At 39.5% G+C, this 17,976-nt stretch overlaps 1 protein-coding gene across 1 annotated transcript; it reads left to right on the top strand.

Annotated features, from left to right (window-relative positions):
* Positions 1 to 5,704: 5,704 nt before the first annotated feature.
* Positions 5,705 to 6,823, top strand: LOC145260189 (uncharacterized). Its single transcript, XM_080118012.1, has one exon. It carries the CDS (start codon positions 5,705 to 5,707, stop codon positions 6,821 to 6,823), a length of 1,119 nt encoding a protein of 372 aa, XP_079974138.1.
* The last annotated feature ends 11,153 nt before the right edge of the window (positions 6,824 to 17,976 follow it).

Below are 17,976 nucleotides of genomic sequence, written 5' to 3'. Positions count from 1 at the left end.
TTGCACTTGATTACACCACTGCATTTATATTTGCTCTCTATCACCCCCACAACAGCGGAATTAATATCTGAAAAAATTGACCACATCCTGTCTGCTCACCCTTCAGCTAACATCCACATTTGTGATGATTTCAATGTCTACAATGTGAAATGGCTGATCCACTCTAACAAAACAGATGATGAGAGGAGGTTCTGTCATGATTTTGCCATTGCCTATGACCTCACCCAAATTATTCACGAATCCACCTGAGTGCCTTATACTTCCGGTCAGTATGCTGGTCTTCTAGACCTTTTTCTCACAACTTCCCCTGAGCTATGTTCAAGTTTCATTCTGTCTCCTCTGGGATCTTCCGACTACTCTGTTGTATCAGTTAAGATAAAAATTAAATGCAATAAGTCTGGAGATGTACCTCTCCACCGTACTGTATATCGATACTCTATGGCTGACTGGGATAGCTTCTGTATACTTATATTTGATCTACCCCTGCATTCCATATTTAAAAAGGATGTGTCCTCCATAGTATCAGACCTGATCGAATGGGTAATTGTAGGCATAGACCAATTCATACCATCTAAAAAATTCCAACAAAAACCATGGTTCTCCCCAGAATGTGCTGCTGCTATCGCGCACAGAAATCACTTTTTCCATAGCTACCAACGTAATAGATGTACTGAGACTAAAGCTGCCTTCAGGACTGCCAGCAACCACTGCAAAAGAGTAATAAAAAAATGCAAGAGAGCTATATGCTCAGTCCGTTAAATCCAAAGTAGCTGATCAGCGGCTTGGTTCCCACCAGTTTCGGCAAATAGCAAAAAGGATCCTGAACAGAAGCATACGTTCTATCCCCACCATCATCAATGGACCTGAGGTCATCTCATCAGCATCAGATAAGGCCAAACTATTTGCAAAGAACTTTGCAGCTAATTCTACCCTATGCAACGAAGGCCATCAACTCCCCGTATTTCCTCCTATAATGGACAACACGCTAGGTAACATACAAATATCTGTGCATGAGGTCGTCAAGCTAATCAAGAATATTGATTCCAGTAAAGCAACTGGCCCTGACAGCATTCCAATTATTGTGCTGAAAAAGCTTCAATCAGAACTTGCCCCCATACTTACAAAACTTTTTAAGCGTTGTCCTGAAGAGAAGTGCTTCCCAACACCATGGATAACTTCATCAGTATGTCCTGTATTTAAGAATTCAGGTGATAAGTCATCTCCATCTCAGTACAGACCAATAAGTCTCCTGTGTGTCATGAGTAAGCTGCTGGAATCCATATTAAATAGAGAAGTAGTCCACCACCTCAGCAGAAACAACCTTCTTAGTGACATGCAATATGGTTTTCGTTCTGCCAGATCTACAGCAGATGTGCTGACTGTTATATTTCATAGGATTAGCGAATCTCTCGACAAAGGCTTCCTCTCTAGGGCAATTGCTCTTGACATATCAAAGGCCTTCGATAAGGTATGGCATAAGGGCCTACTTCACAAGATTTCAAGCTATGGTATAACGGGAAATGTTTTCTTGATCATTAAATCATTTCTCTCCGATAGGCTCATAAGGGTAGTGGTTGATGGGCAGAAATCAGAGGCTCTCAATATTAATGCTGAAGTCCCTCAGGGGTCCATCCCAGGCCCAACTCTCTTCCTGATATACATCAATGATCTCCCTAAACACATACTTAAATCATTTGTTGACATCTATGCTGATGACATGACCATCTACGGCAACACATCAAAGGCCATAAATGACAAAGTTCTCTCTGATTCTCTCTCCTCTGATCTTGAGCGTGTGGTACAGTGGGGGAGGAGGTGGCAGATTACCTTTAATGCATCTAAGACCAAGCTCCTATCTTTACATCATTAACGCTCTGATCCCCAGCTGGCATCAATTGAAATGGATGGCTCTCGTCTAGGGTAAGCTCCATGTTTTGATAAGCTTCTGGGCTTGACCTTTACTCCTGACCTGAAATGGAACATGTACATCAAGTCAGTTTCTAAGGTCGCTGGAAAAATGGTAGGATCCTTCTACCACTCTAGAAGATATCTCACCCCTTATGCAATTCTCTACCTGTATAAAAGTCAAGTACGTCCAAGGATGGAGTATTGCTGCCACATCTGGGCAGAAGCTGCTAAAAACAACCTATCCTGCATTGACAGAGTACAAAATAGGCTTTGTGGCCTAGTGGGAGATGCCCTTTTCTCTTCCCTGCAACCTCTCTACCACAGGAAAGACGTTGCGAGCCTTTGTTTTATCATTACTACCATGGCAGGTGCTCATCTGAGCTCCAATCTCTAGTCCCCTCTCGCCAATCTTTCATGAAAAACACCCGTCTAGCTGAATCCACTGTGAAAAATTTCCCCCACTCTATATCTGTGCCTAAATCAAAATGCGGATTCCATGAAAAAAGCTTCTTTCTTAGAACTGCACGCCTGTGGAACTCTGTTCCGTCTGCCTGCTTCCCACCGGACTACAACTTGGATGTGTTCAAGTGCAATGTTAACAAATTCCTAATGAACCGCCCCCTTAAGTAAACACTTCATCAAATCTCCACACTAACGTAATGTACTTGCAATAACCCTTATCCCTAAGTGGCTTCCGGGCCTTGATAAGTGGTGATTACTGTGTAAAAAAATAAAAAATAAAAAAAATAATGACATCGAATTTCTTTATAGAAAGATCTGTTTCATTCTGTCTAGACAGTTTCCGGTCACAGTAATTAGGAGCTTTTACGGTGTCTTCCCTCCCCCTCACCTGAAAATCATTTTTTCTTTTTAAGCCGAGAATGAAGGTTCTTATTTTGTATTTCTCTCTTCTTACTATTAGATCCCATTTGACTAGGGACAGACTTCTCTTTGGACTACTGCACTGCCCGGAGAAAAACAATTTGCATTATTTCAGCTGTTTTGTAAACTTTTCAATCCGATTTTTGAAAACTTTCCAATCAGATTATATGCATCATCACGCTGGTTTTATCTTGGAATACATTCTATCTAAAGAACTATTTTGCATTATGGATCAACTTGAGAGGAGTTTCGTTCAAGCTGAAATATTACGTGCGGTTTGTTTTTATATTAGTTTTTTACATATCGAACATTTTTTCAATTTTTCAATTTTTCAATTTTTTTAATTTGGTAATTTATAACTACAATAAATTGCGGTTTCACTTAATGCCTTAACTAGCAAATTCTAGCATTGCTACAAATATAATAATAAGCTCTACTCTCTATTGCGTATTGAGCTTCTGGAACTGCTATTCTGATCCTCCTATTTGGGAACTGCTCTAAGATATCTAATACTGTTTGCCTTGTGCTCCAAATTTTTCTCGATATGAGTGTCCACCTTGAAGGGAGGGAAACTTACCACTTCTTGGAATTGCTCTGTCAATCTTCCTGTTTGAGAACTTGATTCTTGCTCTGATCTCAGATTAATTTTTAGGATTTTACCAAGATTTACTAGGATTTTACTAAGACTTGATGCTCCACACATCCTAACTTTTTTGGATTTTTGGACATCTTCTTTGCTCTCCAGACCCCTATTCTGAGGATTTCACTTCAATTGATATAAAAGATTTAAAAAAATTTTTTTTTAAAAACATTTAAAAAATTTTAATGTAGATTACTTAAAACTTGGATTTTACTGCCTTCACTTTCGGATTTTTTCAAATATTTTTTATATGTATTTTCGTATCCCTTGTTTGTATTTTCTGTCTCCATTCCAATTTTCTTCATTTTTCCATCTCGCACCCTTCTCCTTTCCTTTTTTCTTTTTCTTTTATTGTTTGTTCTTCTTTAATGATCCTCATTTTTTCTTAGTGATCTCCATTTTACTTTTACTATTACTTACCTATATCCTATCCTTCCAATTTTTATTTTCCTATTATTTCCTTCCTATTCATGTATGCTTAGCTCTTTCCTCCTAGTTATATTTTAATATTTTTATTTTTATATTTTAACTTTTTATTCTTGTATTTTATATCTCCTTTAATATTGCGTAAGATATACTTTCTTCATTTCCATTCTAAATATTCTTAAACCAGTTCTTTATCTATATTTTACATTTTGTATAATTCTGGCCTTTCTCCTTTTCTGATGAAAAAAATTTAGCTTCGAAATGCCATGGCCTATAGGGGTTTTCCTTTCTTACTCTTTCCTTATTTATCTGATGTGTTACAAATATGTGAAAAAAAAATATAATTTGAGACAATAATTACTTTTAATATTATAAAAAAATAAAAAAAAAAAGGTCGAGAGAGAAAATTATGTTTTATCGCGTTTTATATTGTCGTCTGCTCTCAGTGAATTTGTAAACATCCGGAAAAAGAAAAAGAGAGAGAGAGAGAGAGAACACACGAAAATACAGCGAGGGGGACGCCTATAAACTGTAAAGAAAGAGAGAGGGGGAGAGAGAAGATATGAAACTAGAGAGAGGGAAAGCTGCAGGCATCCGTCTCGCGTATTATTGAGCGAGTGACGCGCGAGAGATGCATGTACATATAGTGAGAGAGGGAGCGCCAAAGAGAGAGAGAAAGGTATACCATTAGAGAGAGGGAAAGGAGCGGCGCAGGGTGGCGAGACAGTGACGACATAGCAGCCGAAGAGGAGGGTTAGGGAAGCGACAGTGTTGGCGATGGTGACGACGTTTGTGATGCTAACGACGGCGAAGAAATGAACGATATATTTTGACGACAGAGAAAACGAAAAAAAGGCGATAATGATGAATGACGATGTATTTAATATAGACGAAGGAATGAAATTGTTTCAAAAGAAAGGAATGCGACAGAAATATTTAAAACCCGACGCTGAGTGAGTCGATTGTTTATTTTTCTCTCTATATCTCTCTCTCATATATGAAAACGACTATAAAAACAAAACACAAAAAGGACATCCTTCCATTTTGGAGTTACAAGCAGACGACAGGATGTGAACTGTTATTTCTTTTGCGCGGAAATTCTCTCTCAAATCTATTTCAAGTTTGTTTGTTCATCCAGTTACACATTCTCTTTTACTTTCGTTACAATATATTTTTATATATATGTAAATAAAATTGTGTTAATTTTTCCATTGGCCTCGGTATTGTTACTTGGATGTGTTTATCCTGTCTTGTGTTTATAAATGTCTTTCGAGAAAATGGATATATCCCTCCCGTATCTAAAAACCCGGGAAAACTAATTTCTTTTAAATAATTTTTTTATATTTTGTGTTACGACTTTTACCCCTAGACATTCCGGGTCGTAACATAAATGGGGGCTCGTCCGGGAATATCCTCCTCCAAAGACACTAGACAGTGGACACATTTAAAGTAACAAGAGGTGTTTAAAAAAAAAAAAAAAAAGAAAAGATGGCACTGGTTCAAGCATTCCTAGAGTCACCGTCATTTGAAGAACTATGCAAGATGAAAAAAGATGACATATTATCGATAGCGAGAGAGTATGAGTTAGACTACAGACCGGGTATGCGGAAAGCCAAACTAATTGAGATAATGACGGAACATTTGGTCGATAATGACCTAGTGGACGAGTCCGTGTTGCAGATTTTGACAGAGAGCAGACCTGAACCCCGTCAGGAAAGAAGGGAAGAATTCGACATCCCCAGAAATATCCGGCTCGTACCGACGTTCCACGAAGAAAATGTGGACGGGTATTTCCTACATTTTGAGAAGATAGCTTTGAGCGCTAAATGGCCCAGGGATGCATGACCGATGCTGCTACAGACGGCGCTGAAAGGAAAAGCACAGGAAGTATATACCTCCCTATCTTTAGCAGATTGCACCGACTACGACCGCCTGAAACGTGCCATCCTCCATAGTTACGAGTTAGTGCCTGAGGCATATTGGCAACGATTTCGGTCATGCCAAAAGGAAGAAGACCAGACGTACGTCGGATTCTTCCGTCAGAAAGAAACTCATTTCAATAGGTGGACCTCGGCTAAAGATGCCACCTTTGATTACGAAAAACTCCGTCAAATGATCTTGATGGAGGAGTTCAAGAGCTGCCTTCCTAGTGAACTAAAATTATTCCTGGACGAGAGGCGGATCGACACAACATACGAAATGGCGATCCTTGCCGACGAGTACGCCCTGATGCATGCATGCGAGGGAAATAAACCCCTAAAATTATCCGAGACCCGCTCGAACTCCCGGAAAACAAGTAGCGTTACCCACAGCTTAGGGCATAGTCCAGACAGCAAGATATATCGACCCCCTGACATCAGAAACAGATCCCCAAACAACTCGATCCGACCACCCACCTATCAAATGACAAAGACACATAGGCCTGTAACGTGCTATTATTGCAGGAAGGTTGGACATATTGCAATGAACTGCCCCGCAAGGAAAAATGTGAACTCGATGAAAAGACCACTTGGTAAACCGGAAGGCTTTATCACCACCTACCAACCCCCTGCAGAGAACGACGGCGATAAAATCAGGGAGGAGTTCCAACCATTTGTGTCGGATGGTCTGATATATCCGATAACCGACCACACGAATTGGCGGAAAGTAAAAATCCTTCGCGACACTGGAGCAACCCAATCGCTGGTTTTAAAACAGAGTATGCCATGTGAGTCACAGACGGCGACAGGAGAATCCGTCATAATTCGCGGAATTGGGGGAAGGTATATTAACGTACCGATCCACCGAATCTCTCTTGATTCGAACATAGTACGTGGTCTGGTGGAAGTAGGCGTAGTCGATAGCCTACCCATGAAGGGTATCTCGATGTTACTCGGGAATGATCTAGCCGGCGAAAGAGTTGTTCCCCACCCAAGAGTGATGGTGGAGCCAAACACTTCAGAAAACACTGAGATGATAGAGGAATAACACCCCGGCATCTTCCCAGCGTGTGCAGTAACCCGTGCCCAGTCCGCAAAAAGAACAGCAGAGGAAAGGTTAGAGGCAAAAGATCGGTCCAGGGAAGATGAGGAAATCGACCTATCGAAATCATTCATGAATCTTGAGGGGAAGCTCAACTCGCCATCCCCAGATCCAAATAATACCCATACCAACGAAACCTCCCTACAAGTTCCCGTTTCGCGGCAACTGATCATACAAGAACAGTGGAAGGATGATGGGATTTCCCCCCTCTTTGAAGAAGCACTGCCCAAAGAAGAACTGGAAAAAATACCCTCTGGATATTTTATAAAAAATGGTGTACTGATGAGGAAATGGAGGTCCCCGCAATCCCCAGCTCACGAAGACTGGGCGGTGATATACCAACTAGTGTTACCAAAGGCACGTAGGGCCGAAGTGTTGGAAATAGCGCACGAAACCCCCTTGGGAGGCCACTTAGGCGTCCGTAAAACCTATGATAGGATCACCAAACACTTTTACTGGCTTGGAGTCTGCAAAGATGTATCCAACTTTTGCCGAACTTGCCACACCTGCCAGATGGCAGGCAAGCCGAATCAGAAGATACCAATCGCCCCCCTACATCCTATACCCGCTTTTGAAGAACCATTTTGCCGCGTTTTAATCGACTGCGTGGGTCCACTTCCTAAGACCAAACGAGGAAATCAGTATATATTCACTATCCTCTGCGCATCTACCCGATTTCCAGAAGCAGTCCCGCTCAGGAACATATCTGCTGAGAAAATCACAAGGGCTCTTCTCAACTTCTTCTCCATGGTCGGACTACCGAGGGTAATACAGTCTGATCAAGGATCGAATTTCATGTCCAGTATGTTTCTTTTAGAAGATCGTAAGATAATTCCAAGAGACTTCAATATCACACGAAAACGTGTGGGACCGGACAAAATAAGTATGAAAAAAAAAAAAAAATCTTTGGAAAAAATTTTCTTTTTTCTAATATGGGAGGGGGTGTTACAAATATGTGAAAAAAAATGTATAATTTGAGACAATAATTACTTTTAATATTATAAAAAAAAAAAAAAAGGCCGAGAGAGAAAATTCTGTTTTATCGTGTTTTATATTGTCGTCTGCTCTCAGTGAATTTGTAAACATCCGGAAAAAGAAAAAGAGAGAGAGAGAGAGAGAACACACGAAAATACAGCGAGGGGGACGCCTATAAACTGTAAAGAAAGAGAGAGGGGGAGAGAGAAGATATGAAACTAGAGAGAGGGAAAGCTGCAGGCATCCGTCTCGCGTATTATTGAGCGAGTGACGCGAGAGAGATGCAGGTACATATAGTGAGAGAGGGGGAGCCAAAGAGAGAGAGAGAAAGGTATACCATTAGAGAGAGGGAAAGGAGCGGCGCAGGGTGGTGAGACAGTGACGACATAGCAGCCGAAGAGGAGGGTTAGGGAAGCGACAGTGTTGGCGATGGTGATGACGTTTGTGATGCTAACGACGGCGAAGAAATGAACGATATATTTTGACGACAGAGAAAACGAAAAAAAAGGCGATAATGACGAATGACGATGTAGACGAAGGAATGAAATTGTTTCAAAAGAAAGGAATGCGACTGAAATATTTAAAACCCGACGCTGAGTGAGTCGATTGTTTATTTTTCTCTCTATATCTCTCTCTCATATATGAAAACGACTATAAAAACAAAACACAAAAAGGACATCCTTCCATTTTGGAGTTACAAGCAGACGACAGGATGTGAACTGTTATTTCTTTTGCGCGGAAATTCTCTCTCAAATCTATTTCAAGTTTGTTTGTTCATCCAGTTACACATTCTCTTTTACTTTCGTTACAATATATTTTTATATATATGTAAATAAAATTGTGTTAATTTTTCCATTGGCCTCGGTATTGTTACTTGGATGTGTTTATCCTGTCTTGTGTTTATAAATGTCTTTCGAGAAAATGGATATATCCCTCCCGTATCTAAAAACCCGGGAAAACTAATTTCTTTTAAATAATTTTTTTATATTTTGTGTTACGACTTTTACCCCTAGACATTCCGGGTCGTAACAGATGATATAATAAAATTATATGTAACTTTTATTCTTCATCTTTTATTTAATATATTTAATTGCTCTTCTTAATAATGTTGAGCTTTCCTTATCTTAAGTTTTTTTTTTAAGTTATATTCTTTGATAACTTTATAGTATGAGGTGTCTTAAATAAGTTTCCAGATATTTTTTTGTATGGACACTTTTATTGATAGTGCACACATGAAACACTAGTCCCCTTTGAACTAATCTCCTCCGGCTGCAATGTACTTGTTGTACCATTCCAACAACTTCTGGAAGGCCCCAATGGAAGTCCTCTTGTGTTAGCATGTCAATTGTCACACCTTCTGTCATCTCCTCAATTATCTCATAATGACAGCCTCTAAGGTTTATCATTGAGCTTCAAGAATAACCAAAAGTCATAGGTCTGGATTTATAGGGAAGGTGAGGAACAGTCTTGATGCCCATCTTGGTTAAATAGTCTGTGACAAAGATGGATTTGTGGACTGGTGCACTGTCGTGGTGGAAATGCCACTAACCTGATTTGAAGAGCACTAGCCTCTTCTGATGGAATCTCTCCCTTAAAACTTCAACATAGCATTCCTTGTTGACTGTCTATCTAGTGAAAATCCAGTGTATGTAGATCATGCTCATGCTATCAAAAAAAAAGGATCATCATAAGTTTCTTGGTGGATTTGCTTTTCTGGCCTTATTGGATCTAGGAGAGCCAACATGCTTCCATTGGGAACTCTGTCTTTTGATCTCTGGGTGATAGCAGTAGATCCAGCTTTCATCACAGGTCACCAGAGCATGAAAAACTGTGGGATCTAAATTGATCAGCTTTTGTTGTTTCTTATTTTATCTTTCCAAATTACACACGTGCATATTACAATTTATACACATACGGATGTTTCTAAAAATTCATTTGCATGGGCATTACCACATTAACCCACACCAAACCACTTCGGGTCAAAAAGTAGGATTCTTAAAAAAACGGCCCATGAAGTAAAAAACACTCTCCTTGCCAAAAATATGAATTTTTGACCAATCAGAACTCGATATAAAAAGCTTATTTCTGCCAGTTTCTGGAGTCTCTTAAAAAAAATATAAAAAGGCCTAAAGAATTTCTTTTGGCAGACAGAGAGAGAGTATGCGGATAGCACACACGCAGAGTAAATACAATAGCACACACAACAGAGTGTATCAGGAACCAAGAAACATTGCTTGACTTTCTCTTTTTCTCACCTCGCCCACAACACGTTGCCTATTTCTTTTCCTCTCACACTCCAAATTTCTTACTTTCTTTCTCTCTTTCTTTTTGTACAGACTGCCACATTTGTACACAAAAAAGTAATTTCTTTCTTTTAATATTAATAAACAAAAGTTTAGTTTACATTATTTCGTAGTGTATTTCTTTTTCATTTATTGTTAGGGGGAATTATGCAAATCCCCAACAAGGTCATCTCCCTCGGCTAAAGAGTACGTCTTTCTTTCTGATCTTCTCTGAGCACCCTTGGGACAAATTCTGAGCAAATCTTCTGCATCTTCAGTTCCTCGCGAATAATTGTGTGTACAGTTCATACACTGACATCAAACTGTGCACTTATTATCTCTATAGACACATGACGGTTCTTATCCATGAAATTTTTAACTTCTGACTTCTTTACTCCTCCCACACCTCTCATCATGCTCTGTCTTTACTCTTCCCACACTTCTCATCATGCTCTGCCTTCCTTGAATCTGTTATGCTACTCAAAAACTGATGCTCGATTCATGCAAGATGGTCCAAAAGCAGTCTGAAGCATTCCATACGTTTATGTCATTTTTTCCAAATTTAAAGCAGAATTTGATTGCATATTGTTCTTCTAAAGTGTCCTTACATCCAGGTTGCATTTTTGAAATTCACTAGCTTTGAAAATCAGGCTTTAGTAGGGTGTATTCCAATTTCTGCTGTAACTGTTCATTTAAACCTGAAATCATAAAAATTGGTCAGTCAGCTCTTAAAATTTATAGCAATAACATACTGAATTTTCAAGAGTCTATGACAATTTTAAATGCCTGCAAAAAAAAAGTTTGGAAACTTATTGAAGGCACCTCGTGTGATATATATATATATATCTTCTTCACTCATTTTTCTTAATTAAGCCTCGCCCCGACAGTTGAGTTTTACATTCTAATACGTTTTTTTTTTACGCACATTTTATCTTTCTTTTAATAATATTATTGGATTTCATTCCCGTTTCCTTGTACCTATTTGTGAATTATTCCATGGATTTCTGCCTTTTTGGATTGCTTGGGATCATCTTCCAATTATGCGATTCCCTTGGAATTTACTTGTGCAAATGGAAATTTAACTAATTTTCTTGGATTCTGCATTTTTGGATTTTACCGTCATTGGATACTTAACCCTTCACGAGACTATCCATTCACATGAAATCACTTTTTTATTCACCCTATTCCCTCTGCTTCATTTTTTATTATCAAGTAAGATTTATGATTTACTTGTAGTTTCATCAAATACTTTTGCAAACAAAATCCGATCCTTGCCGATGAGAAGAAAAGTATTTCTTCGAAACTCCGCGGATTAAGGACTATCCACTTATTTAGTGTTTCCTTTTTAAAATTAAATGTTTTTAACTCTTTTTCAAAGTGTTTTTAACATGTTTTATTAAGTATTTGTTCTTATATATACATAAGTCCACCCGATATTGTCCGGTTGTAAAATATGCTTAAATATGATATTTTGATTAATGCAGATTTCATATTTATTCTATTACATTGGACTGTATATATACTACTGATTAAAAAAGTAAAAAAAAAAACATGAGTTGTGCACCACCACCGAGAATCCAAACCAAAACGTTTAGCTTACAATTTACTTTTTCCTTTGACATTAATGCCTAAGCTATGAAGACATGTTTGCTGCAAGGCTAAAAATTAAAACATGAACCAATAGCTATTACGTGACGCATGCATACTCGTAATGCAATCGTTCAATCTTCACCTGGCAAATTCCATTTTTTTAAATTTTCACACTTTTGCACAGATTTTCCCTGGCTAAATTCCAAATATAAAGTTTTGCATGGGTTCATATACCCTATATATTACGTTTCATGTCTGTAGACCAAAAACTAACAAAGGAGTTTAGTAGACAAAATTCTTTTAACAAATCTATATACGCATGCATAAATATATATAGAAAGAGGTTTGTGTTTACTATAAGCTTTTTATGCAAATATTACACAAGTATAAGTCATGTAGCATATCTGCATGACTATAATTACATGTAATAGTTAACTAAACATGATCATCCCAGAAGAAAACTGAAAAATCTAATAAGGAATAAGTTAAAATGAATGTTTAAAAGAATACGCAAATTAGCTAGATCTTTTGCAGCTGAATGCAATTCCACAACACATATAACATTTAAATAAATAGAAAAAAGGGGTTTTAATATGAATATTAATACACACACAAAAAAAACAAATTTTTATATATATAGTCATATGCTACTGGTACCATGTAACCCAGTACTACCTGCCTCATGGTCGGGTCACCAGCGACTAAACTGGTTCCCCCACCAGACTTGTTTGGTGAGGAGGGTGGCTAGTCTCCCTGAAGGATTAAAAACAAGACCTTCCAAAGGGCGAATGAACCCTTTTTCGGGGTCAGCGGCTAACTAGCACCTTGTATATTTGTGTGTATATATATATATATGTGTTGGGGTGGAGAGGGTTCCCATAAGCCATGGTGAAGGCAACCTTTCAAGGAGAAGCAAATGTCTGATGTAAAAAACCATAAAGCAGGAGACCAGTACCCGCTTTAAGCTGGTCTGCAGTTTAACTTGTTGCTGGCTATCTTGCTCTTGCTTGTTGCTGGATCTCAACATTTTGAACTGAGAGAGAGACTTAGCTGTCGGACAAAGCTAAAACTCTGTAACATCATCTTTGTATAGATACTCCCTCAGGCATTTGGGCTCATGGACATTAAGTGTCTGAGGGAGTGGCAGTCGTCTGACAAGACGTTGCAATCATCATCATCATATATATATATATATATATATATATAATATTTTGATTGCAGAAATTCTCCTCTGGACCAAAGTATCATAGGTTTGCAATAACAGATGCCACATACAAATTCAATGCCTCTACCCTGATAGCCACTATCTTATTTTTTTTTTAATTTTTAATTTTTTTTTACATGGAGTTCACCACTTATCAAGGCCCAATGGCCACTCGGGGATAAGGGTTATTGTGTGTACAGTAATCAATGGGATAGTGTAGCAATAGTATTAGAGAATTGATAAGGTGTCATTACTTAGGGGGGCGGTTCATCAGGAATTTGTTTGTGTTGGACTTGAAGACATCCAGGTTGAAGTCAGGAGGGAAACAGGCAAGCGGAACAGAATTCCACAGGCCTGCAGTTCTAAGAAAGAAGCTTTGTTCATGGAATCTACGTTTTGATTTAGTCACAGATAAAGAGTGGGGAAAATTATTGATGGTGGTTTCAGCTAGTCGGGTGTTTTTTGAAAAAGATTGGCGAGGTGGGGACCAGAGAATGGAGCTCAGACGAGCACCTGCCATGGAAATAACGATAGAACAAAGACAGGCTCGCTACGTCTCTTCTGTGGGAAAGAGGTTGCAGGGTAGAGAAAAGGGCATCCTCCACCAAGCCATGAAGTCTATTTTGTACTCTGTCAAGGCAGGATAGGCTGTTTTTAGCAGCTCCCGCCCAGATGTGGCAGCAGTACTCCATCTTTGGACGTACTTGGCTCTTATATAGATAAAAGAATTGCATCAGTAGTGAGATATCTTCTGGAGCGGTAGAAGGATCCCACCATCTTCCCAGCGACCTTGGTCACACCTTGATGTATGTGTTCCATTTAAGATCAGGAATAAAGGTCAAACCCAGAAGCTTATCAAAACATGAGGCCTCCCCTAGATGATAGCCATCCATTTCAATTGATGCCAGATGGGGATCAGAGCGTTTATGATACAGAGATAGGAGCTTGGTCTTAGATGCATTAAAGGTAACCAGCCACCTCTTTCTGCACTGAACCACGCGCTCAAGATCAGAGGAGAGAGAATCAGAGAGAACAACATCATTTACGGCCTTTAATGTGTTGCCATAGATGGTCGTGTCATCAGCATAGATGTCAACAAAGGATTTTAGTATGTGTTTTGGGAGATCATTGATGTAGATCAGGAAGAGAGTTGGGCCCAGTATGGACCCCTGAGGGACTTCAGCATTAATACTGTGGACCTCTGATTTCTGCCCATCAACCACTACTCTTATGTAGCTTATGACCACCATTTCTGCCACATTCACTCCTGATAATAAAATCCTACATTACATTCAATGAGCAACACCATCACAATCGACACATCTACAGAGTTAGAAGTTCTTATTTTCTCTCAATATTTAGTGTTCTCATCACTACCAGTTGTCACCAGGTTCAATACTACATTTTTCAACTCTAGTGTGATTACACCCATTGTAACTGGCCAAGACATACATAGACATAACATATTCTTTCTGATTTCCGAACCCTAAATAATAACAACTCCCTAGTCATGTTCCGCTCTTTCTGATTGGCTGAGACCTGCCATTCACATATTTCAGAATGAAACTAATTCCTAAATAAACGAACACTTTTAAAAGTTTACAAAAACGGCATCACTCTTTCCATGAGGCACTAGCACTAAAAAAAAAAAAAAAGAAATACAAACATATTAACCACTCATAAACAGACAGTTAAATATTGATAACCTTATTTATTGGAACAAACGTGCACAAGTAAAAAATTTTATATACATAACAGGGTTTTACTAAATATGTACGACTAAAAATGATGTACGATCATTGTACGACTAATTGCCACTGCTGCTGATTAAAGCAACTTCAATGCAGGCGATTGACTGGGTCAATCAACGTAAAATATCATAAAACTATCTTGTAATCTATACCATTGATAAAATTCTAAATGTTTATTTGTTTATTGTGGGGAAAACCGTAACTTACCTGAATAGCATGAGTTTCGTGTTTTTTTTTCCTCTAAGAAAAAAAAGTTAAAATGCCGACATTGCATTTCTATGTATGACAGTCATGTAAATTTACATATGAGATATGTAAATTAGAGGCAAGGGAGTTTGTTAAACGGGTATAAAAGAGGAAGAGAAAGGAACTACTGGTGAGTGGGAAGACAGTGTTTTGGGAGAATGCGTGTCAAAATGAAACTATTGAAACTAAATAAAAAAAAACAAAAGAGCAAATTTGACTCGGTTCAAATACTGTAGAAGCTACTTCGGCCTTTTATATCCCTTTTCGGCCATGGAAACCAAGATGTTTGATGTCCGGTTGATTCCGGAATATAATGGCGCTGTCGCCGATATGCCCATTATCAAGTAGATTGAAAATGTGGAGCTTGTGTGTGAGCTTTGCACCATGAAAAATGTTGAGCGCGTCCTGCCATTGAAATTGCGAGGTGGAGCTCTGGCCATATGCAGGCAATTTAGTATGGAGCAGAAAGCAGATGCAGAACAGATCAAGCAAGCCCTTATAACTGCGTATGCTACTGATGCATTTAATACATATGACCAGTTTGTGACTCGACAACTTCGTCCTAATGAGACGGTGGGCAAGTTTTTTGCTGAGCTACGATGCCTGGCCCGGTTGGTTGTGGGACCGTTGCCCGAATGTTGGCTAACGTGTGCATTTGTGTCTGGACTACCGCAACATGTTAAACATATACAACGTGCCTCATCCAGGATGGAAACAATGAGTACGGAACAACAGTTGACCCGAACAAGAGCTATCATGATTGACCACAGACGGCCCTGCAGAATTGGCTGCTGCTACGTCTGCCAGATGATCACCTAAAGAATCAAATGTGCACTGTGACTATGAAAAATTTGTTTGCTACAGGTTTGGTGGTCCCTACCACTTGGCTAGGGACTGCTTACAGAATCGCCAAAAGAGGTTGAACAGTCAGGCATGCAAAATCCGTGAGATACGTTGCTTCAGATGCAGTTGCCTTGGACATATATCATCATGGTGTCATGGAAACGCCAAATGGGAGGAGGCAGCAGTATTAGTCTCCTCCCCAACAAACTAAACACTGAGACTCTTCCCTCCATGAAAGTATGTGTAGATGGGCAAGAGTGTACGGCGTTAATTGATTTGGGTGTTCAGACTTAAGTGAGTAAAGCTGTATGTCACTTTTGGAAGCAGAAGTCAGCAGAAATACTGACAGCTGATGGAAGGACATTGAATTATCAAGGATATTGCAGAGTAAATGTAGAGGTTGGGCGAGTTCTTGCTATCGACATTGAGGTCTTGGTCATGGATAAACAGCTGTTGGGTTTTGATCTACTGCTGGGAATTGGTGCCATCAGAAAACTTGGTGGAGTTCATTTCACGGAATCAGGTGAAGCACGTTTTGGAGGCTTAAACAAATGTGCTGCCATCTCTATCGATGAGCCGGACTTTAGCATGACTTATGATCGCATTAATAAAGAATGAACAGCATCATAGAAATGGCCAAATGGTTGCTCTCCCAGTAAATTGAATAACAGTGTGCAAGAATATACGATGCCTTGTCATGCCAGAGATGCCTATGAGAAAGAAATTCAACAGTGGCAGCAGAATGGATGGATGATGCCATATTTAGAAGAAGAACTTGGCCCACCCAAAGGCCTAATTCCCTTAATGGTGGTCATACAGGAGCAGAAGCACAAGGTATGTCCAGTTCTTGTTTACTGGGAATTGAACAAATTTGTGGATGCCTTCACTGCCAATGCAGAAGTGTGCGCACAAAAACTAAGAGAGTGGCGGTGACAAGGAGTTAATGTGTTGCTTATGGATCTGCGGAATGCATATCTTCAAATCCACGTTGACAAAGCATTATGGCCATTTCAAACAGTTATTTTCAGGGGCCAACACTTTTGTCTCATGCGGTTGTGATTCGGGCTGAATGTGGCGCCATTTATTATGAAGTCTGTAATAGATGTGATCATATCTCAGGATCATGCAATCAAAAATGCCACATCAACATATGTGGATGATATTTTCATTAATGAAAATGTAGTTCCCGCGTCATGCGTGTAATGACATTTTTTAGACTATGGCTTGGTTTCCAAAGATCCGGTGCAACTGAAAGACAGCGCGAGAGTTCTGGGTTTGCAAGTCTGGGAGAAAGATGGCACACTGCAATGGAAACGAGTAAGTCCAATTTCAGGAATCCTCGATGAATTAACCCGTCGACACATATTTTCTCTTTGTGGGAAACTCGGTTATTTTACCATATGTAGATGGCTCCGGGTGACAGTCGCATTTATTAAGTGCCTAGCAACTGCAGTATCGAAAGGCTGGGATGACAGAATCAAAAATGCATCTCTTTATCACATGTTGGCAGAAACTGTGAGCAAAGTACGAGAAGCGGATCCCATTGGAGGAGCCTGATGCATGGACAGCAAAGAGGTTACAGTCTGGGTGGATGCAAGTTGCATAGCCACAGGAGTGGCATTGGAGGCGAATGGAACGGTCATTGAGCATGTGTGTTGGTACATCCTACTAACGATGCTTAACACACCAATCTAACTGAATTTGATGCAGCACTCAAAGGAGTCAATTTGGCCCTTCAGTGGAAGGCAAGTGTTACACTTAGTTACCAATTTGGTGTGCGTGCACCGATGTATCTCTGACACTTTAACTGGGTAAGCGCGTGTGAACACGAAAGCAGATGATGAAATGCTCATCAGGCGACGATTAGAAACTTTGAAATCACTGGCAAAAAAATATGAATTGTCCATTGATATAAAACTCATGAATTCCTATAGTCTCACCAGAGTGCCATGCAGGTGGATGGATCTACTCAAGGAAGGAAGAGAGTCGGTGCTTGGGAGTTGCACAGCAGTAAGACAACTGGATGGGAACCAGGTGACTGATGTCCATCATCAAAGTTGACATCCAGGAGTAAAACGAACTCTATATTTTGCCAGGATGGTGGATCCACAAGTGTCCAAAGAGACTGCTAAATCTGTTGTGAAAGCATGCGAAACATGTCAATCAATAGATCCAGCACCTGTGTGCTGAAGAAAAGAAAAAATTGAT

The sequence above is a fragment of the Euprymna scolopes genome, chromosome 36 (assembly GCF_053919585.1).
Source record: "Euprymna scolopes isolate OS-2025 chromosome 36, ASM5391958v1, whole genome shotgun sequence".
NCBI classification, from domain to species: domain Eukaryota; kingdom Metazoa; phylum Mollusca; class Cephalopoda; order Sepiida; family Sepiolidae; genus Euprymna; species Euprymna scolopes.
This window is presented reverse-complemented; position numbering and strand designations above follow the sequence as displayed.

Coding starts and splice junctions, on each gene's coding strand:
- LOC145260189 (XM_080118012.1), top strand. CDS start 5,705: ATGCTGCTACAGACGGCGCTGAAAGGAAAAGCACAGGAAGTATATACC.